The 22,993-nt window shown below is 41.7% G+C and overlaps 1 protein-coding gene across 1 annotated transcript in view; it reads left to right on the top strand.

Annotated features, from left to right (window-relative positions):
* The window catches only part of PREX2 (phosphatidylinositol-3,4,5-trisphosphate dependent Rac exchange factor 2), a 130,228-nt gene that overhangs the window by 33,872 nt on the left and 73,363 nt on the right, over nt 1-22,993 (top strand). The window contains exons 7-10 of the mRNA XM_063299363.1: nt 9,748-9,881; nt 10,249-10,352; nt 12,207-12,356; nt 21,546-21,690. Coding sequence (XP_063155433.1) covers nt 9,748-9,881; nt 10,249-10,352; nt 12,207-12,356; nt 21,546-21,690 — 533 coding nt within the window. The remainder of the gene's footprint in view (nt 1-9,747; nt 9,882-10,248; nt 10,353-12,206; nt 12,357-21,545; nt 21,691-22,993) is intronic.

The raw sequence follows: 22,993 nt of genomic DNA on the forward strand, positions 1-22,993 counted from the left end.
TGTAGTTCAGCAAACCATGTCTTTGTGTGATATATGAACTCAGTCACCATCAACTTAGCTTCTGTTTAGCCGGTTCTGTGAATGAATGAATGGTTGCTCTGCTTTTAACAGAAATGAATACAATCCATGTGCTGTCTCCTTCTCCTTCTCCTTTTTCTTCTTTCTCTTACAGTTACTCTGTATTGAATACACTACAAATAGTAACAAAAACAGTACGCAATAAAAACATATTAACATGTAATCAACTTAATGTTGTGTATTAGTGAGAAACAGTTAAAGTATCATTATAGTAAATTTATGATCTCTCAGATCATTTTGAATGCATGTTTCCCCATTAATCAAATAGATGGAATTAATATGCATATTGACCACTGAATTTAATGAAGTATCACTAGTTTAGAATAGGTTTTGTGGGGAAGGACATCCAGTGCATCATCAGAGTTTTCATATGATAAAAGGACAATAGCTTAGTAGCTGAACATCTGCTTTGCATATAGAAGTTCCTAGTTCAATCCTTGGCATCCTGAGTTTTTTAAAAAAAAATACAGGTAGTCCTTGTTAGCAACTACAGTTGGGACTGCAACTCAGTCATTAAACAAAATGGTCACTAAGAGAAACCACAACTGTACTTATGATCTTACTTCAGCGCTCCTTTGCTTTACAGACGTGCAAAGGTCGTAAATGTGAGGATTGGTCGCAAAGTTACTTTTTCATCACTGTCAAAACTGTGAACGGTTGCTGTGCTAGGCAGTCACTAAATGAGGACTACCTGTATTCAGATTTCTGGGGTGGCCTTTGTGACTTCAAGATAACTGCTACCAGTTAAAAACAAACATTATTACAATAGCAAGATAAATATATATGGTATCACTGTTCTGTATGGAAAACATATTGCCAGTTAATTATGGTTTACTAGTGAAGGCTTGCTACATTACACCTTCATAAGTATTTTTTGTAACCAAAATAAATTTTGGTTACAACTCAGTTGCTAGATGTTTAAGGGTAAACGTTTTTCAAATGAGAGTTTAATGTTCTCATTTAATTTTTTTTTAAACCACCACATTTTATGAGACATTTCTTCAATAAATCATCCTGCACTAAAGGAGCAGCTTTAATTAACTGAACATCTGGTTTTCTATAAGGCTTAAGAACAGAGAAACATACTAGTTAGAGATTTTCTGTCAGAAAAAAATGTTTAGCACATTGCTTATTTAGGAAAAGGCTTATATTTAGCATCTGATGGAGGATCAAAGCATGACTTGAATTCCTATGCAAAAGTGTCATAAAATTGGGCTTTGTTGATGATTATAATTAGAAAATCGTGGAAAAGCAGACATTATCTTGAAGAATACATTTTAAAACTTAATTGTTTCTTGTTTAATGCTAAATCTCTGAAGTTTTATTGAGTGGGTGTTTTTATTGTAGAATCATAGCTGTTAAAATAACTTAGTTTTTTGTTTTGGTTTCATGACAGAAGAAATTCAGGATATTTTGAATTGATCCCTCCTGCCAGCAGTTGACCTCAACCATGGTTCTAAGTAGATGTTAAAGAGGAGTGGGGAGAGGGTAGTGCTCTGAGGGACTCCACAAAGCAAAGACCTAGGCTCAATTTCTCCTCCCCCGGGCCCCCAATTAACACCGAATGGAACCAACTTAGAGGAAGGAGGATGCACCACCACCGTCTTTTTTTAATAGTAATTTTATTAAAAGTTACAATTAAAAAGATAACAACTAATAAAAGAATAAAAAGGAAAAATAAAAAGTGCAGAAATGAAAAAAACAGAAAAATAGAAAAGGAAGAAAAAAATAAGAATATAGTAAAGAAAAAGAAAAGAAATATATAAAGAAATGACTTCCCCTTTCATCACAAGTATAAGCAATTTTAGTAACTTACCACCTTCTCTTAAAATCCAACAAATGATCTCGCCTTCCCATATCCCATCTCTTATCTATAAACAAATCCTTAAGGCCTCGTCATTCAGTCCTGATCAGCAGAGTCCCCCATGAGGGGGAGATGGGCAGTGAATAAATTTATAAATAAATAAAAGTCCATTAAGGGTTACTAGGGATAATAATATAACTATTTTAACCTTAGTCAAATAAACCAACTGTATATTCCTTCCTTTTACATTTAACAATCCCAATCTTTAATCCCTTCAAATAATGTCCTAGAACATGATTGCTTTTCATTTTTTCTTTGTCATTTCTCACAAAATTCCTCAAAGCTTTAACAAGTCTCTTTTGTAAATTCAATATAGGAAAATTATCCAGGCCACCCTCTTGGTTTGTTATTTGTATATCCCTTTTAATTATTAAGATATCAGCCAGTTTCTTTTGTATGTCCAGTGTAGCATCTTTTTCCATATCATTCTTGTAGCCTGTCATTTTTAAATCCACTGTCACATCAGTCTCAATCTTGTAAGCTAAAACTTGTTTCTCTTCCATAACATCTTTTAAACACAGTCTATCTATAGAGGTGGGCACTCTTACAATTAACTTCTGGGTCCATTTTTCAAAAATATCCTTCAATATGTCCAATGTTGAAATATTTTGCTTCATTCTGTATTAGTCAAATTTAAGTGTTCTTCTCCTTTAATTATAATCTTTAGTTTCTTATGGTTCCCTCTAGTGTCCAACCTTCAAAGTCTCATCCTATCCTTTTTTTAAAGATAATTCAAAACTAAAGCATTTTGTCACAGGAAGGATTCTTACAATTAATTCCAAAATCTTATTTCAAATCCATTTGGACCCTTAGTCCATTTATAACTTTCCAAAATCAAAATTCTAATCACCCTTTTGCTGTTTATTCCAAAAGAAAAGAAAAAGTTAGGTCCTTCAACTTGCATTTAAAACTTTTTTGCTAAGGATTGAAGGAAACTCACCTGGTGCTGTAAAACATGTCAATCCAAAGGTTCCTAATAGCTGAAAAGCAGTTAACAAGCTATTTCTGAAACTGGTTAGAAAAGGAAGTATGCGAACCCAAATATGTCCTTTTGAAGGCACTGACTGTGGTTTGAGCAAAAAGATGGCTATTCCTTCATCTCTCATAGCTCTAAACCCACCAGAGACTGCTGTCTTGTGGTCTCTTTGCAAGGAGCAACTATATGGAGCACTTGTGGGCAATCTCAAGTCCTCTTCTTGTCCGGAGAGGAATTGTGAAGTTTGTCTACTCACTGGCTCTTTATTCCACCATGGTTGTCAGCTCCACTTTTAGGGGCGCTGTCTTCAGTTTGCCATTTCTTCCCCAGAAGTTGCACCACCACCATCTTGATGCCATTTCAGTGCTATGCCCAGGCCTGAATCCTGATTGAAAAGGGTCCAGATAATCTGTTAGCCCCAGAACTCTATGAAGCTGCAGCCCAACTAACGTCTTCATAATCTTCTCTAAAAAGGGGAGGTTGGAAACTGAACAATAGTTGTTCCAGCGATGGTTTCTTGAAGAGAGAATGGACCACCATCTCCTTAAGTGCAGAGAGGACCACCCTCTCACTAAAAAACTAAATTAATTACTGCCTGGACCCACTCATAAAATACCTTCTAGGCCTCCTTGATCAGCCAGGAGGGACATGGATCAAACATATAGGTGGCCAAGCCCACAGTTCTGAGAACTCTGTCCACTTCCTCAGGACCAACAGATTTAAACATTTGCTAGATAACACAGACAAACCATGCCCCAAGTCAACTCCATAAGATCTGCATAGCTAGAATCCAGCTCATAGTGGATTTGAGTAACTTTATGTGCTAGATGCCTAGAATATTTCTTACAGTGGCCTTTCAGGGTCCTCCAAGACCAGAGCTGGGGAGGATCCTCTAAGCCCTCCCACCCTAGCTGACTGTGGACATGATAACAGCAGAAAAATAATTTGGCACTCTTATTGCCAAAAGGTAGTCCCTAATAAAGGTTCCTACTTATGTTTGGTCATATTAGCTCCTTGTTTTCCTCCAGTGTCATTTCAGGTGCTTTCTCTGCCATTTCATTTAATATAGAGCAGAGATTGGCAACTGTTTCAAGCTCTGGGCTGCATTCTGCAGTCCTCTACAATGTCCCATTTGGACAAATGACCAAAATTGCAAAAAATCTTCTAATTGTAAGAACACAACATTTCATTATGTGACAGATTAACTAGTACAGATAGTCCTCAGATAAAGATTGCCCTGTTTAGCAACTGTTCATATTTACGACAGTGCTGAAAAAGTAGCTTTCTGACTGTTTCTTGAACATATGACCATTTGCAGCATCCCTGCAGTCATGTGCTCGCCATTTGAGTGCTTCACAGCCAGCTTCCGACGAGCAGTCAGTGGAGAAGCCGGCAGTAAGTCGCAAGTCACAGTCATGTGATGTTGTGCTTAATGACCACAGCAGAACTGATGTCTTAAGTCTGGTGAGGCCACATGATATTTCATTAAATGACTGTGTCGCTTAGCCACAGAGTTGCTGGTCCCAATTGCGGTTGATAAGTGAGGACTACCTGTACTAGTTAAAAAAATCCAGTTTTTGTGCAAATTTAGAAAAGTAGAATATAAGTGGCCGTTATGCATTATAGGAAACACTGTTAAATCAAATTGAAATAATCTGTATGACCTGATTTTATTTTTGTGGTTTGACTTTCATATACAGTGGCAATTGCATTATTTAGGAAATGAATTACTTTATGTGCTGAAGAATTTTCTATTTTAAGTGAGTTCTATAGAAAGTGAGATTTATATTGTGTTTTACTGGTTGTTATTTTTATATTGTATTTATACTAATTTTTTATTAATGTAACTGATGTATTTCCCAAGAGAACTAAGAGCTATAGCATTTAGACGAGAAAAATTGTATGGAGGGCCCAACCTTTCTTCTATAAATAATAACACAGTTCTGCTTTTACTTGCATCCTTTGCAGACATTTTATTGATTGGTTATGGTTCATAAGTTAATAATAAACCATACTTAATTGCATTTCCATTTAAGGGATCTCAAGTAGAAGAGCAAATTGATAATTGTTATGTTTACACAATGAACAGGGGACTTAGGCAGAATCAGGGTGAAACTATTTTGGTAACTTTGGTTTGGAGAACCCACTAATCATTATTTGGCAACTGTGATAATAAAGATAAACTATTAGGTTATTTTTTTTTTTATCTATTCAGTCATGTCTGATTCTCAGAGAATGCCTGGACAATTGTTGCAGTTTTCTTGGCAAGGTTTTTTCAGGGGTGATTTGCCATTGCCTCTATCCTAGGGCTGAGAGAGGGACTGGTCCAAGGTCACACAGCTGGCTTTGTGTCTAAGGTGGGACTAGAACTCACCATCTCCCGGTTTCTAGCCTGAAGCCTTAACCACTACACCAGACTGGCTTTCATTATGCGGTTAGGCAAAGATATAATGTGAGTAAGTATGCATGCAGTGGTTTGAGGACAGAAGAGCCTATATTTGATTAGTTATACTGATGATTTCATTCAGGAGAAAGCATGTATGTTGTATATGATAATATTTTGTGCTATAGGAAAGCAGTATCAAATAGGTAATATTTTAAAATAAGCCTAAAATAAAGCACTAAGAAAAATACTTCTTGCAGTATTGTTGTTTATTCGTTTAGTCGCTTCCGACTCTTCGTGACTTCATGGACCAGCCCACGCCAGAGCTTCCTGTCAGTCGTCAACACCCCCAGCTCCCACAGGGACGAGTCCGTCAGCTCTAGAATATCATCCATCCACCTTGCCCTTGGTCGGCCCCTCTTCCTTTTGCCTTCCACTCTCCCTAGCATCAGCATCTTCTCCAGGGTGTCCTGTCTTCTCATTATGTGGCCAAAGTATTTCATTTTTGCCTTTAATACCATTCCCTCAAGTGAGCAGTCTGGCTTTATTTCCTGGAGTATTGACTGGTTTGATCTTCTTGCAGTCCAAGGCACTCTCAGAATTTTCCTCCCAACACCACAGTTCAAAAGCATCGATCTTCCTTCTCTCAGCCTTCCTTATGGTCCAGCTCTCGCAGCCATATGTTACGACGGGGAACACCATTGCTTTAACTATGCAGACCTTTGTTGTCAGTGTGATGTCTCTGCTCTTAACTATTTTATCGAGATTTGTCATTGCTCTTCTCCCAAGGATTAAGCATCTTCTGATTTCCTGACTGCAGTCAGCATCTGCAGTAATCTTCGCACCTAGAAATACAAAGTCTTTCACTGCTTCTACATTTTCTCCCTCTATTTGCCAGTTATCAATCGAGCTGGTTGCCATAATCTTGGTTTTTTTGAGGTTTAGCTGCAAGCCAGCTTTTGCACTTTCTTCTTTCACCTTCATCATAAGGCTCCTCAGTTCCTCTTCGCTTTCAGCCATCAAAGTGGTATCATCTGCATATCTGAGATTGTTAATGTTTCTTCCAGCGATTTTAACTCCAGCCTTGGATTCCTCAAGCCCAGTTTGTCGCATGATGTGTTCTGCGTACAAGTTGAATAGGTAGGGTGAGAGTATACAGCCCTGCCGTACTCCTTTCCCAATCTTAAACCAGTCTGTTGTTCCGTGGTCTGTTCTTACTGTTGCTACTTGGTCGTTATACAGATTCTTCAGGAGGCATACAAGATGACTTGGTATCCCCATACCACTAAGAACTTGCCACAATTTGTTATGGTCCACACAGTCAAAGGCTTTAGAATAGTCAATAAAACAGAAATAGATGTTTTTCTGAAACTCCCTGGCTTTTTCCATTATCCATTGGATATTGGCAATTTGGTCCCTAGTTCCTCTGCCTTTTCTAAACCCAGCTTGTACATCTGGCAATTCTCGCTCCATGAATTGCTGAAGTCTACCTTGCAGGATCTTGAGCATTACCTTACTGGCATGTGAAATGAGTGCCACTGTTCGATAGTTTGAACATTCTTTAGTGTTTCCCTTTTTTGGTATGGGGATATAAGTTGATTTTTTCCAATCTGATGGCCATTCTTGTGTTTTCCAAATTTGCTGGCATATAGCATGCATTACCTTGACAGCATCATCTTGCAAGATTTTGAACAGTTAGGCTGGGATGCCGTCGTCTTCTGCTGCCTTGTTATTAGCAATGCTTCTTAAGGCCCATTCAACCTCACTCTTCAGGATGTCTGGCTCTAGCTCACTGACCACACCGTCAAAGCTATCCCCGATATTGTTATCCTTCCTATACAGGTCTTCTGTATATTCTTGCCACCTTTTCTTGATCTCTTCTTCTTCTGTTAGGTCCTTGCCATCTTTGTTTTTGATCATACCCATTTTGGCCTGGAATTTACCTCCGATGTTTCTAATTTTCTGGAAGAGGTCTCTTGTCCTTCCTATTCTATTGTCTTCTTCCACTTCCACGCATTGCTTGTTTAAAAATAATTCCTTGTCTCTTCTGGCTAACCTCTGGAATTTTGCATTTAATTGGGCATATCTCCCCCTATCACTGTTGCCTTTTGCTTTCCTTCTTTCTTGGGCTACTTCTAGTGTCTCAGCAGACAGCCATTTTGCCTTCTTGGTTTTCTCTTTCTTTGGGATGTATTTTGTTGCCACCTCCTGAACAATGTTGCGGACTTCTGTCCATAGTTCTTCTGGGACCCTATCTACTAAGTCCAGTCCCTTAAATCTATTCTTCACCTCCACTGCATATTCCTTAGGAATATTAGTGAGCTCATATCTAGCTGATCTGTGGGTCTTCCCTAATCTCTTTAGTCTGATCCTAAATTGTGCGATAAGACGTTCGTGATCTGAACTACAGTCAGGTCCAGGTCGTGTTTTTACCAACTGTATAGATGTCCGCCACCTTTGGCTGCAAAGGATGTAGTCAATCTGGTTTCGGTGTTGTCCATCTGGGGAAGTCCATGTATAAAGCAGTCTCTTAGGTTGCTGGAAGATAGTGTTTGTTATGCAGAGTGAGTTGTCTTGGCAAAATTCTATCAGCCCATGTCCTGCTTCTTTTTGTTCACCCAGGCCATGCTTACCTGTAATTCCATGTGTCATTTGACTGCCCACCTTAGCATTCTAGTCTCCCGTGATGAAAATAACATATCTTTTAGGCGTGTTGTCCAGTAGGTGCTGCAGATCCTCACAGAACTGCTCTACTTCAGCTTCTTCAGCATCTGTGGTTGGGGCGTATATTTGGATCACTGTGATGTTAGATGGCTTGCCCTGAATTCAAATTGAGGTCATTCTATCGTTTTTTGGATTGTATCCAAGCACTGCTTTAGCCACTTTACTATTAATTATGAAGGCTACTCCATTTCTTCTGTGGTCCTCTTGTCCACAGTAGTAGATCTGGTGGTCATTTGACGTGAAGTGGCCCATTCCAGTCCATTTCAGTTCACTGACACCCAGAATGTCTATCTTTAATCTTGACATCTCACCAATAACCACATCCAATTTGCCCTGGCTCATAGATCTTACATTCCAGGTTCCAATGGTGTGTTGATCCTTAGAACATCAGATTCGCCATTCACCACCAGCACCGTCGGCCGCTAGCCGTCCTTTCGGCTTTGAGCTAGCTGCATCATCACGTCTGGGGCTAGTTGAACTCATCCTCTGTTCCTCCCCAGTAGCATTTTGACCATCTTCCGACCTGGGGGTCTCATCTTCCGATGGTATATCGACATATCTCTGGTTGTACTGATCCATTTAGTTTTCATGGCAAGAATACTGGGGTGGGTTGCCATTACCTTCCCCAGGGATCGCATTTAGTCTGACCTCTCTGTCATGACTTTCCCGTCTTGGGTGGCCCTTCATGGTTTAGCTCATGGCATCATGGAGGTGCTCAAGCTCCAGCACCACGACAAGGTAACGATCCTTTGCTGAAGTTCTTGCAGTATAGTTAATGTTTTTTTGAACCTTTTCTTTAGAGTCCCTCTTAAAAATGTCTTTGCAATTACATCAGTGAAGAATGTTACCCATTATTTTTAGAATCTCATAGTCCCTAATTCAGCAGAATCTTGCTTTGTTCAAATGGCTTACCTCTTCAGTCTGATCCTGGCACATACGGTGAATATTCTGCTTAATTTTTTTTTATTTTAAAGCAAGCTTCACTGATTTCAGAGAACTTTTATTTAACCAAATGTATTTGGATGTGCAGTCCACATTTTCCTATATCCAAATTACTATGGTTGCAGTCCTGAAGCATATGCAGTTCTTTGAAACAATCTCTTCAAAAGATGTCTCCACAGAACAAAAGTTAAAAGTCATCTTGTGGCTTTTGGAGGCAGCTTCCAGATTTTGGGGGCAGTGATTGAACACATGCTTTGTATATAGGAATCCCTATTGGTATGTAAAAGTATGAGGAGCGATAGAAATTGAAAGACCTATGCCTGATGGTAACAGGGAAAACTTTTCTGAAACTTTGGAGAGCAGCTTCTGGTCAGTGCAACCAGTTTGTAAGGCAGTATCCCCAGTTTTCTGCCTCCAGTTGTATTGAGTTCCATCTTCTTTGTTCTCTCTGATTGGGGAAGATTGATACAAAATTTCTTTATGAGAGCAGTTTAAAGGGATCCTCTGAGAAATTTAGTTTCGTGGTTTTAAAGAACCATCCGTTGAGATGGTATTTCCAGATGGTACATCACTAGTCTGTGTAATAAACCAGTTTTTAAAACAAGATAGGTAGATTGTGGGAATAATAACTCATAATCAAGATTGTTTTCTGAATGCTGAATCCACTTTGCTGTTTTGATTAGCTAAAATGCATTATGTATGTAGAAAACAGTATTTCTTGGGTTTGTCAGTCAGCTTTTGGGTCCACTTAATTGTTCTTTTCATATGTTTCTTTGCTAGGGATCTAACATCACAGACACTTGCACAGAATTGCTGATGTGTGGTGTTTTGTTGAAAATCTCAGCAGGAAATATACAGGAGCGAGTGTTCTTTCTTTTTGACAATCTTTTGGTCTATTGCAAAAGAAAGCATAGGTAAGACACATTCTTTGATTTATGCTTTCAAGGCTGAACATATATAAATTATGTGAATTTAAATGTTTAAAATATATGGATATTTTAACTACTATAATGCTCAGATAATGAAAATTCTAGAAATACAAGTTTCCATCTAATGCAAAAGAAACTAAGATTTTAGAATAAAAGTTTAAGACTACAAAGCATCCTTTGTCTTTCATTGCAACCAAAATTTCTTATTAAGGTTTATTTATCTACAACAGCATAAAATAAAATGAGGTCTAGATAGTATTCAATTTTTAGTGTAAAACTAATTGCTGATAATAATAAACAATCTTGGTGAGCCTGAAGTACAACCAGTAATTTTAAAACTTTTCTCAATTAGACGACTGAAAAACAGCAAAGCATCTCCAGAAAGTCATCGATACCTTTTCCGGGGCAGAATAAATACAGAGGTGATGGAAGTTGAGAACGTAGATGATGGCACAGGTATATGAATATACATCACTTTTTTAAGTATTGATATCTTTTGCATGTTAACTTCGTGTCCCATATAACTGTAATAATACAGGTAGTTCTCACTTAAAGATGTTAATTGGGACTGGCAACTCTGTCACTAAGCAATGTGCTCATAAAGTGCAACATCATGTGACTGCACCAATTTATGACAGCAGTCGGTCTAGTTCCAGTTGCCATTGTTAAGCAAATCCGGCATGGTCGTTAAGCGCGACGTCACATGATTGCCATTTGCGACCTCCTGCTGGCTTCCCCATTGACATTGCCTGTTGGAAGCCAGCAGTAAAAGTCGCAAATGGCAATCACATGACAGTAGGATATGTGACTGTCGTAATTGTGAGCTGGTTGCCAAGTGCCCAAATCATAATCATGCGACGGCTGCAACTACAAGGACCAGTTGGAGGTCTCCTTGTTCAGTGCTGTTGTAACTTTGAACAGTTGCTGAAGGAGTGGTCGTTAAATGAGGACTACCTGTATACAATTTCAATAACTTATGCAGTTATTTGATGTAAATAAATTTGGCATAAATGGAAGATCAAAGGTTATATAAATAAGCAAGTTATGCTCCTATGTATACAGAATGGCTCCTGATCGTTATTGGGCCTTGATCCTGTGAGCTGCTGTGCTGAAGCAGCATATTCCAGGGATCCTGATAGTAATACAAAGGTAGTAAAAGATTAGCAATAGTCATTCACTGAGTTACCAAGATGCAGAGTTATATCTTCTTGCTGTATCTGGAATATAGTACTATTTTAGCGTTTATTTATTTATTATTAAATTTGTATGCTTCCCAATGATTCTGGGTGGCTCACAAGTAAAAACATTTTTAAAAAATCAGAAACAAAAATCAGAAATAAATGATAGCAAAATGACAGAAACCAGATTGGAATAGAAAAAATAATCCAAGGGGCTTCATTCACCCTTGCTAAAGCCTGGGAGAAGAGTCAGGTCTTCAAGCCCCTTCAAAACACCAGTAGGCTGGGGGCCATCTGGATCTTGTGGGGAAGCTCATTCCAGAGGACAAGTGCAGGACAGAGCAGATGCATTTCCGGGGTCCCAAAAGATGGCATTGTCTAATCAAAGAAACCCGGAGTGTGTCTGTCCTGCCAGATCAAATTGGCTGCGCAGATACTATAGGTGGTCCCTCAGGTAACCAGGCCCTATGCATGAAGGGCTTTATGGGTAAAACCCAGCATCTTGAATTGCACCCAGAAGCAAACCTGCAACCAGTGCAACTCACAAAGCAGAGATATTACATGGGCATACCAAGGCATGCTCATTACTGTCTGTGCCACTGCATTCTGGACCATTTGAAAATTCCAGGTGGTCTGCAAGGTTAGCCCCATGTAGAGCACGTTGCAGAAGTCAAGCCATAAGTTGACCAGGGCATGAATGACTGTCTTTTCCAGTGGAAATTGCCACTTGTGTTCCAGTGTTTCTTTGCTTATGACATGCTTTATTTTTATTTGCTCTATTTGGTAAATGGATGGATTTTTCTGAGCTGGCATTTCTGTTTAGATAACAGAAAGATACTTGATTTGATTTTGGCTAGGCATGACTACATTCATAATTCTGAGCTGCCAGTCAAAAATTAAATTATAGCTTCCTCCTGTTTCCAAACCATTTTGAAATTTTCATAAAACATGGAGGAAACACTCAGATGCTAGCATTTATCTAGGGAAGTTTTGCTTTAGGTAAGAGCACATTCTTTCATTGTTTGTAATGCTTAGGGTGAGATCAGAAGCAATTTTGTACAGCTCAGAGCATTTAGTAGCCATCCAACAGAAAGTACATTTCAGATGTTTCCTTTCTGTGATCATTTTCCAGCTGATTATCACAGCAGTGGTCACATTGTTCTCAATGGTTGGAAGATACACAACACAGCAAAAAATAAATGGTTTGTGTGTATGGCCAAAACACCTGAAGAAAAGCATGAGTGGCTGGAAGCTATCCTAAAAGAAAGGGAAAGAAGAAAAGGTGAGAGCATGAATTTTATTTCCATACAACATCACACCTGGAGGAAGACTGGCTGTGTACTTCTTGTTCCTTGCATTTCTCACCTGAGGGATGTAGAACAGCAGTATCTCTGAACCTCTGTTCCCTATATCTCCGGGCAATACCAACTGGTTTTACCAGCAATATCTAGTGGGTGAATTCAGTCCTGAAATGTTATGATCCTGCTGGACACTCCTCTGATGAGGAAGATGGGGAAGAAGTGGAATTAGACTTGGTGTGAGTGATTCCAGTAGTGATGGAACCAATGACTCTGCTCTGGTTGAGTTAGATCCACCAAGCCCCCAGGAAGCCTCCTGTGCACTCATTGACAGCTCCTAAGATTCTTAGCCCAAGCAGAGATGTGCGATAAAAATTCAACAACAAAACAGAACTCCCTAGATCTTTTGAAAAAATGGGTGACTTGAGCCTAGAGTGGGAGAATGTACTTTAGGTCTCACATGAAGAATTTATATATTGTTTTAGATATGCAAGGCAGGGCCTCAGGGACAGTAGAAAATTATAGCCAACAATGAGGGAAACAAGAGCAAGAGTCAGATTATTTACAAGTAGTCCTCACTTAACAACCATTTGTTTAATGATGGTTCGGACTTAAGACAGTGCTGAAAAATCCGACTTACAACCAGTGTTCACATAACCATTGCAGCGTTCCCACGGTCACATGATCACAATTTGGACTCTTGGCAACCAGTTCTCCTTTATGGCCATTGCAGTGTCCCATGGTCACATGAACACCATTTTTTACCTTCCTGGCCAGCTTCTGGCAAGCAAAATCAGTGAGGAACCAGATGATTCACTTAACAACCATGTGGTTTGTTTAACCCCTGTGGTGATTCGCTTAACAACCGCTGCAAAAAAGGCTGTAAAATTGGGTCGGATTCACTTAATGATTGCAACTGAAATTCTGGTCCTAATTGTGGTCGTTAAGCGAGGACTACCTGTATCACATTGGTTCTCAGAATAAAAGCTTCTGAAACATTTCTCTAGTGTGGAGTCTTTGGTGCTCTCTGAGCTTGGTTGTTTGCTTGCAGATGTTTCATTACCCGACTAGGAAACATCATCAGTACTAGTGAGAATGCGTTTTGCTCCCTGTTTATATACAGTGGCTTAGTATATATGGAAGCTGAGAAAGCACCAAGGATTCCACTGGTCAGTCCTGAGCTACATGTATTCTCTTCTATTGGAACATTTCTCTAGGGATTTTATTTTGATAATCTATGTGGATAACTCAGTCATCGCATCTCCAAAACATCTGTGTAAACATCTCTTTTATAAATCAAGATGCACTGACTTAATTACATATGGAATAACAGAAGTTTCATGGACAAAACAGTGTGCAGAATTCAAATGCCTTCACTAAAAGTAGTTGTAAACAGCATTCCATTCACCATGAATAAAAAGGAGCTTTTGTTTACTTTATAATTCTGCTCACTTTCATGAATATAAAGTAACTGAAAACGTTTACATAAGTATAAGTGAAAAGGAAATTTAGCTGACTTTCTGAAGTAGTGGGATCATGATCTTAAAAGATTTTTAAAAAGATTGGTGAGGGAGATGGAAAAAGATGTATTCACTTTCTTCCTGTCATCTTATATTTTGAGCATTGTGTGTATTCTGCCACAATGGAATATTGCTGAATAATTTTTGCAATTTTATTAATTTTAATTGTGAGTATTTTAACAGTTGATCTGTTAGCTGCTTTGAACACCCTCTGATATTAAAGATGGTGTAAAATCGAAATAATGCTATTAATAAAAATTAAAAGTAAGGATTTTTAATGCTTAATAAAAGTGCTTATACTGTATAAAAAATAAGAATTTTGCCTGAAAATAGTATATCATATATACTATACACATATGCGCGCGTGCACACATAGGCACACACACTACATATACTGTATTATATAGTAATATAAAAGAGTATAAATAATGATATGCTATTTTCTCTTCAAACATTGATCTGTTTAGGATGCAATCTCTGTTTTGGTGTCTGTAGGTCAAAAAAGTCCCCAAGAACATGAACTTTCTCAAGATGGAGTGGTCATTAAAATCATTAGGCAACTTAGATGATTGAATAAATAAACAGTAATGTGCCTGAGTGTAATATATGCATATTCAATATACCTGAGATATCTGGGATAGGCAATTCCTTTAAAGAAGTTAAACTATAGTTTTTGAAGAAGCCATAAGGATCTTGTTGGCATAATATTAAGCCACAGTGCTGACCAAAAACAAACCAACCTTGTTATGGCTTAACATAATATGTGAACTAAACCAGTGCAAATAAAGCCCTTGGGCTTTCTAGAAAATTGTAAGTTGGATCCAGACTTAGTCACTCTTAGGGCAGCTTTGCCCTTCCAGCTTACCCCAGTGTGAGCAAGAGTCACCCACCATTTCACCAGTAGAAGTTGTTAGAGGGGGAGGGGATATACTGTATATGAATGTATGTATGTATTACTGTCAGTGTTTAGGCTTTGTCTTCATTATCCAGTTTTGTTAATCTGGTACTGTTGGGTCCTTAGTTTCCCTGGCAGCTGTTGTCCATTCAACTTTTGAAATGATTTTCAGGTAAGATCCCTCTTGAATGGGGATGTTTGAAAAGACTCTACAGTCACTGTGTATTTGAAAAGGAGCTTTCCCAGACCTGCTTCTTGAGATCATTTTAACAGTGAATACTATATTAGGAATTTTAACCTGAATCTTTCAGTATCTCTTTTGTATGTATGTATGTATGTACATACGTACGTACAAGGGACATGGTGGTGCTGCAGGTTAAACTATTGAGCTGCTGAGGTTGCCAATCGGAAGGTTGGCGGTTCGAATCCACGTGACGGGGTGAGCTCCTGTTGCTAGTCCCAGCTCCTGCCAACCTAGCAGTTCGAAAACATGCAAATGTGAGTAGATTAATAGGTACCGCTTCGGTGGGCAGGTAACTGCGTTCTGTTTAGTCATGCCGGCCACATGACCATGGAAGTGTCTACAGACAAACGCTGGCTCTTCGGCTTTGAAACGGAGATGAGCACCGCCCCCTAGAGCCGGACACTTAATGTCAAGGGAAACCTTTACCTTTACTATGTATATGTGACGATTGCCTTAATCCAAATAAAACTTTCAGACTCAAAATCACAATTCAGGTTCTGGGTTTATTCAGAAAAGAGTGCAAACAGGTAAAAAGCTGAGAATGAGAAAAGCACGCCTAAACTCAGACTAAATATCATCGTTACAAACATCAGCCCACCCCCTCCTTCGCATATAGTACAACCCCACATTCCCAGGTGCTCCTAACGAGCTCTGCTGATCAACGGGTAAAAAGACCTTGACATTTAAGAGATGGCCGAAACACATTCCTCCCTGGCACAGTCCATCACGTCTCATGTACAAGGCTCTCAGCAGCACCCTCCCAGCCAGCACACGTATCAGCACCTTGGCAAGTAAACCGTTATGATGCATAAACACCACAACGGTGAACATGACATACCGCCCCCCCCCCAAAAAAAGGAATCATCAAGCAGAGGGCTTGGAAGGATAGGCAACATGAAAAGCACGTAGTAAATCAGGAGCCAGAACATCGCGTGCAGCAACCCATTCAGGATGGGGAAAGTGCTTCCAGCGGACCAGGTACTGAGGAGATCCCCGAAGCCTGCGAGAGTCGAGCACCTCCTTAACCTCGAAGTGTTGCTGCCCATCAATCATGACCAGTGGAGGGGGAGGCGGGCGGGGATGCCAGCGAAATGAGTCCTGAGCAGGCTTGAGCAAGCTGCAGTGAAAAACAGGATGCAAGCGCTTCAAATTATGAGGCAAATCCAAACAAACAGTGACAGGATTGAGCACCGCAGTAATAGGGAAAGGTCCAATAAACTTAGGAGCCAGCTTCTTAGAGGCCTGAGGAGACTTTATAAACTTCGTAGAAAGATAGACCAAATCCCCCACCTGAAAAGCGGGCTGCCGGCAGCGGTGCTTATCAGCGTGCAGTTTATAGGCTGCTTGAGCCTCTCGAAGAGTGGTCTGAATAACGGGCCAGGAATCAGCCAACTTAGAGCCCCAATCACAGGCAGCAACAGCCGGAGCGGGAGGTTGTGGAAATTCCGGAATGGGAACAAAATCCCTCCCAGAAACAATGCGAAAAGGTGTTTGCCCAGTGCTTTGGTTAACGGCATTATTGTAAGCGACCTCAGCGAAAGGGAGCAAGTCAACCCAATCATCCTGATGGTAGTTTATGTATGAGCGAAGAAATTGCTCCAATGTGGCATTAAGGACCTCAGTAGATCCGTCCGTCTGGGGATGCCAAGAGGTCGACAACGCCTGCTCAGTGCCAATCAGCTTCAAAAAAGCCCGCCAAAACTTCGAGATAAATTGTGTGCCCCTATCGGTCACCAAACGAGAGGGGCAGCCATGCGGACAGTACACGTGTACCAAGAAAAGCTTAGCCAGCTGTTGCGCCGAGGGAATGGAAGCGCAGGGAATAAAATGAGCCTGCTTAGAAAAATAGTCCTTGACCACCCAAATGACAGTCTTCTTTTGACTGGGGGGTAGGTCCACAATAAAATCCATGGAGATCACATCCCAAGGGTGAGAAGCGTTAGGCACAGGCTGTAGGAGCCAATGCGGTTTACCAGCAGAACACTTGGACATAGCGCAGACAGGGCAGGAAGCCATATAGGCTTTGACATCCTTCCGGAGGGTGGGCCACCAGAATTGTCTCCGGACCAAATGGAGGGACTTGAGAAAACCAACGTGACCAGCCTGCTTACTGTCATGCGAACGGGCCAGTACAGCAGAACATTGAGAGTCAGGCACATACAAACGTCCCCCAACCCAGGCGAGGTCGTGCTCAATGGACACCTTGTCAGGATTAGCAAGAAGCCAGGGGTCAGACCGCAATGCAGAAACAAAAGCAGAGCGCAATCCACCCGACAATGGAGGTGGCTTGCGAACTGGAGGGCGGAGCGATGGAATCGGAGATGAAGGAGACGATGGCTGGCCCTGAGTGCTGCTACGCGTGACAGCCACTAGACCCAATTGCGGCCCCGAGAGGACAGTGCCAATTACATCGGAAACCGGGCCCTCGTCTTGCAGCAATCTGGAAAGGGCATCAGCCAAAAAGTTCTTTTTCCCTGGGATAAATTTAAGTTGGAAATTGAAACGGCTGAAAAATTGAGCCCAACGAATTTGCTTTGGGCTGAGGCGTCTGGGTGTACATAGTGCTTCGAGGTTGCGGTGATCCGTCCAAACCTTGAAAGGGGAAGAAGCCCCTTCCAACAGGTGCCTCCAAGCCTCCAAGGCAGCTTTAACAGCAAAAGCCTCCTTCTCCCAAACATGCCAGCACCTCTCCGTTTCAGAAAACTTTCGAGAAAGATAGGCACAAGGTTTCAAAAGCCCAGCAGAATCCTTTTGCAACAAAATAGCTCCAATAGAAAAATCAGAGGCATCGACCTGAACAATGAACGGAAGGTCCGGGTCAGAGTGGGAAAGGATGGGCTCTTCAGTAAAAAGAGCCATCAACCGATCAAAAGCAGCCTGACATGCAGGAGTCCAATTGAGCATGGCCCCCGGGTTCTTAACCTTGCGAGTTTCCCCCACCCCCTTAGTACGCAACAAATCAGTTAGAGGCAGGGCAATTTCAGCGAACCCCCTGACAAAAGATATGTAAAAATTGGCGAACCCCAGGAAACTTTGAAGTTGGTGCTGGGTTCGGGGTCGCTCCCAAGTAAGCACTGCTTGAACCTTAACAGGATCCATTTCAATGCCCTTATCCGAAATCCTGTAACCAAAGTAATCCAAGCGAGACTTATGGAACTCACATTTAGAAAGTTTAGCATAAAGCTTGGCATTCCTAAGCTTGGTGAGAACTTGTTTAAGAAGTCGTTCGTGTTCTGCCAAAGACTTAGTATAAATGAGGACATCATCCAAATACACCAAAACCCCTTTAAACAAGTGGTCATGCAAAACTTCATTGATCAGCTGCATGAAAACCCCCGGAGCCCCTGCCAGACCAAAAGGGAGAACCTTATACTGGAAAGAACCCAACGGGCAATTAAAAGCCGTCTTCCATTCATCCCCCTCCCGAATGCAAATGCGATAGTAAGCTTTGCGGAGGTCCAACTTTGAGAAAACTCTGCCAGTGGACAAATGTGCGAGCATGTCCTTGACGAGGGGCAGAGGGTACTTGTTGGAGAGTGAGGCGGAATTTAACCCGCGGTAGTCCGTGCAAAGTCTGAGGGTGCCATCCTTCTTCTCCCGGAACAAGACGGGAGCCCCAACCGGCGAGTTTGCTGGCTCAATGAAGCCGCGAGCTAGGTTTTTATCAATGAACTCCCGCAAGGCGGTAAGTTCTTTCTTAGTCATGGGGTAAATCTTTGGCTTCGGCAAGGGGACGTCAGGAAGAAGTTCAGTGGAACAGTCCGTCTTGCGATGGGGGGGTAATTGGTCGGCCTCCTCCTCCCCAAAAACATCAGCAAAGTCTGAGTATGTAGTCGGTAGACCCTCTAAGGGGGATGGGGAAGCTAGAGAATCAACAATCTCTGCTCGCCCCACCGTCATAGGCATGGAACGTCCCAGAAGAGGAGCTCGATAGAAGCCATACTCAAAGGTAATGGAGCGGGACCTCCAATTGATGTAGGGATTATGAGAGGTGAACCATGGAATCCCTAACACCACTAAAGGATTTCCCACTGGGGTGACAATGAAGTAAAGGAGTTCGAAGTGGGATCCCATACGCAAAGCGACTTCCCCAGTAAACTGTGTGGCAGGCCCCCCTCCCTGCCATGGAGCCATCAAGCTGCTGAAAAAGCAGCGGCTTTGGAAGAGGGAAGCAGGGCAACTCCAATGCCTTGACTAAGTCAGGATGGATTAAACATCTGGAACAGCTCGAGTCTAGTAAAGCCCAGACCTCGACGGACTTGGATTGAAATCCCAATTCAATTTTGACAGCGAGGATAGGGCAATCAGCACTCACCATGTTGGAATTGCGCCCGGATTCTACCACCTGCCCCGTGGCGCTGGTTAAGGCAGGTGGAAAGTGTTTTCTGCCGGCTGGTCGAGAGCAGCTAAATCGTCTCCCGGAGTGTAGACATCGTCGTCTGCAGTCGCCAGTGCCACCGTCAATCTGCGAGGAGGGTTGAGTGGTTTCTTGGTCATCTTTTGTGGCAGTTTGGACGGACAATCTGGTGCCTTAGCCTTGGGGCAGTTGACGGCGCGGTGACCCGGTTTTCCACATGTGATGCATTGTCCCCTGACAAAGCGGCGTTGTTTCTCTGTATCCCATCTAGAGGTTGATGGTAGAAACGGTGCTTGGGTAGTGGTGCCAGGCTTGTCTTTGGTGGCCATCATAAAGGTGCGCTGGGCATGTTCAGCTTTACCAGCGAGGCAAATCCAGTCAAGTAAAGAGTTCGGATCGGCTCGCCCAAGCGCCCAGCGCAAGACTTCGAGATTGAGGCCATCCTTAAATCGATCAATCAAGGTGGCCTCGGACCATTCAGGAACTTTACCTGCCAAAACCTTGAATTCAAGAGCATAATCAGCAACAGGCTTTTGCCCTTATACTAGTTCTTTAAGAGCGTCCTTAGCCCTCTCTTTAGCCAAGGGATCCTCAAAATAGCGCTTCAGTGCAGCCAAAAAGGCATCGAAAGTTGCCAGGGCTGGCGCTTCAATCTCCGACAGCTGGACATACCAGTCAGCCGCCCTGCCCTTCAATTTCGTGGCCACCACCGAGATCTTCTCTTCTTCCGAAGAAAAGAGGTGGCCATGCCGTCTCATGTAACTGGCGGCATTGGTGAGAAAGAAAGATAGGTTAGCGGGGTCACCATCAAACTTTACCGCGAATTCCCGGGAAGTTCCTCCAAGCTGTGGGACCCCACTGGAAGGACGACTAGGGCCCCCCCCTACGGGAGTGGATCCCCGCGGACCTGATGGAAAGTCTTGTGGTTGGCTTCTCCTTTCAGCAGTCTGTGACGGTGAAGGCAGGAGGCTAGGTGGCCCAAGTGCTCCGGGACCTCGGATGATTTTCACGAGGTCCCCAAAGGCAGCCGACATAGAGCGCAAGACGTGTTCCATCGATTCAATCTTGGATTCCAGGACCCTGATTCTATCCGGTGTGGCAGAGTCCTCTAGCCCCGGCCCCTCAGGTAGCGGGCTCCCCGACACGTCCGGGCGCACCCCCCTCGGAGTGTCGGGCCAGCGGAGCTTCCAGGTGGAACGGGATGTGCCGGGCCGGGGGTCCATCAGGGCATCCCACAGAAATTGTTCCTGCCCCGTCACGTCGTCCGTCAGGGGTTTCTTCGATCCCGTGGTAGAGTTGGAGTCCCCCGACTGGGGTGTGGGGTGGGGTGGGATGGGGCTCGGGTCCCTGCTCGGGAACGTCGACTCTGGAAGTTGTCCCGTTTCCTCCTCGAACTCCGTAGGATCCTTTCCCCCTTCTGCCATCGCTAGTTCCCCTTTCGCAAGAAAATTTTCCGGTAAAGAGTAGCGAGGTTGGTTTAAAGTATGATTCTCAGCTTTATGTGACGATTGCCTTAATCCAAATAAAACTCTCAGACTCAAAATCACAATTCAGGTTCTGGGTTTATTCAGAAAAGAGTGCAAACAGGTAAAAAGCTGAGAATGAGAAAAGTGCGCCTAAACTCAAACTAAATATCATTGTTACAAACATCAGCCCACCTCCTCCTTCGCCTCCAGTACAACCCCACATTCCCAGGTGCTCCTAACGAGCTCTGCTGATCAACGGGTAAAAAGACCTTGACATTTAAGAGATAGCCGAAACACATTCCTCCCTGGCACAGTCCATCACGTCTCATGTACAAGGCTCTCAGCAGCACCCTCCCAGCCAGCACATGTATCAGCACCTTGGCAAGTAAACTGTTACAATGCATAAACACCGCAACGGTGAACATGACAGTATATATTTATGTACGTGTGTGTGTGTGTGTGTGTGTGTTTACAGAAAATGATGTCTGCAATGTTTTGTTTGAACTTTTCCAGCTGTTTTTAGTGATGTTACCATTCTGATTTTAAAAGCCTTTAAAGGGAATCACAAGTTACTTTACATCTAAAGTTACAAAGATTGAAAGCTGAAGCTCTCCCCCCCCAACTATAGACAGATGGCAATACAGTATTTGGAAATGTTTCAGAATTCTTATACTGTGATTTTTTTTTTCAGGGCTAAAACTTGGTATGGAACAAGATACTTGGGTGATGATCTCTGAACAAGGAGAAAAACTTTACAAAATGATGTGCAAACAAGGGAATTTGATCAAAGACCGAAAGAGAAAATTAACTACTTTTCCAAAATGTTTCCTTGGAAAGTATGTGTTTAATATTTGTGTTTAAAATTTTGTATCATTATTTTAGTTATTCTTTATTTAACTTGAGAGAAATTTCTTTAAAATGATCAGACTGCTTAGGATTCCTGCTTTGGCCCACATATTCTCACTCTGATGCTGACTGGTAAATTCTGGGAATTGGCTGTTCTAAATAATCTTTCTGAAAGGAAGCAGCAGATACTATACAAGTATACAAATCTTTCTGGAATGCTGATATAAATAAATACAATGTCTGCCTGTCCCCTGAGCATTAGAAATGCAGTGTGGAAACCATAAATGTTACTTCACATATGCAAAAGTAATTGGTGAACTCCCCCTCAGTCTTTCTTGTAGACAGAATTGTGTTCTAAAGTTTAGAACAGTGTTTCTCATCCTTGGCCACTTAAAGATGTGTGGGGAATTCTGGAGTTGAAATCTACACATCTGAAAGTGGCCAAACACTGGTTTGGAACATTAAATAGAATGTGTATTACGGTTTCTCATTCTTTTCATGGATCAACAAGAGAGAGTAGCATAAATAGCTCTTTTTTGGTCTTGTAAAACATAAAGCCATTTTTTAAAATGTTCAGTAATATTTCACATAAGGTATTAAAAGGAGATAAAAAAACCATGGCCTATAAAGATTATTATATAAATAACATTTTTATGCAGATAGTCTCAGGTGCCACAGTAAAAAATGAGTGCTCTTTCATTTAGACTAATAAGGATATTGTATAATAAAACTGATTGCATATTGCTTCTAGGAACATCAGATTCTTCCTGAAGCCCAGTCATTTGCTTCACCAGACTATCAGTGTAAAACAGGACTTAAGTTCCAGCAACAAATTTGTACCTATGGACATAGATCAGATCAGATCAGAATAGATAAGGAATAAAAACTTGTAACCATAAAGTCACGCATAGTTCCTAAATGCCTTCTTAGTAGCTCGTAAGAGCTCCCTCTGGCTATATTACTGAACTTTGATTGCACAGTTGTTCCCTGCCGTTTTGAGATAGGACACGTAGGAAAACTATAATGTGACCTCTAAACTGGCTTACCGTAGTTAAAAACAAAGAAATATCCCCCAGTGTACCTCAGGGGAAAAAAAAAGTGTGATGGTGTCATTAGCTCTGATTCATCACTTCATCCACTGCAGCTTTCAGTTCTTCCAAAAATATTAAACGCAACCTCTGGCCACCAAGATTTTACTGATCCCTGCTCCATCCTAGCTGTTAGAGAAACAAAAAATTATGAATTCTAAAATCACAATTTAGGTTCTAATCTGATATTCTTCCCTCAGAGTCC

This window comes from Candoia aspera, chromosome 3 (assembly GCF_035149785.1).
Source record: "Candoia aspera isolate rCanAsp1 chromosome 3, rCanAsp1.hap2, whole genome shotgun sequence".
NCBI classification, from domain to species: Eukaryota; Metazoa; Chordata; class Lepidosauria; order Squamata; family Boidae; genus Candoia; species Candoia aspera.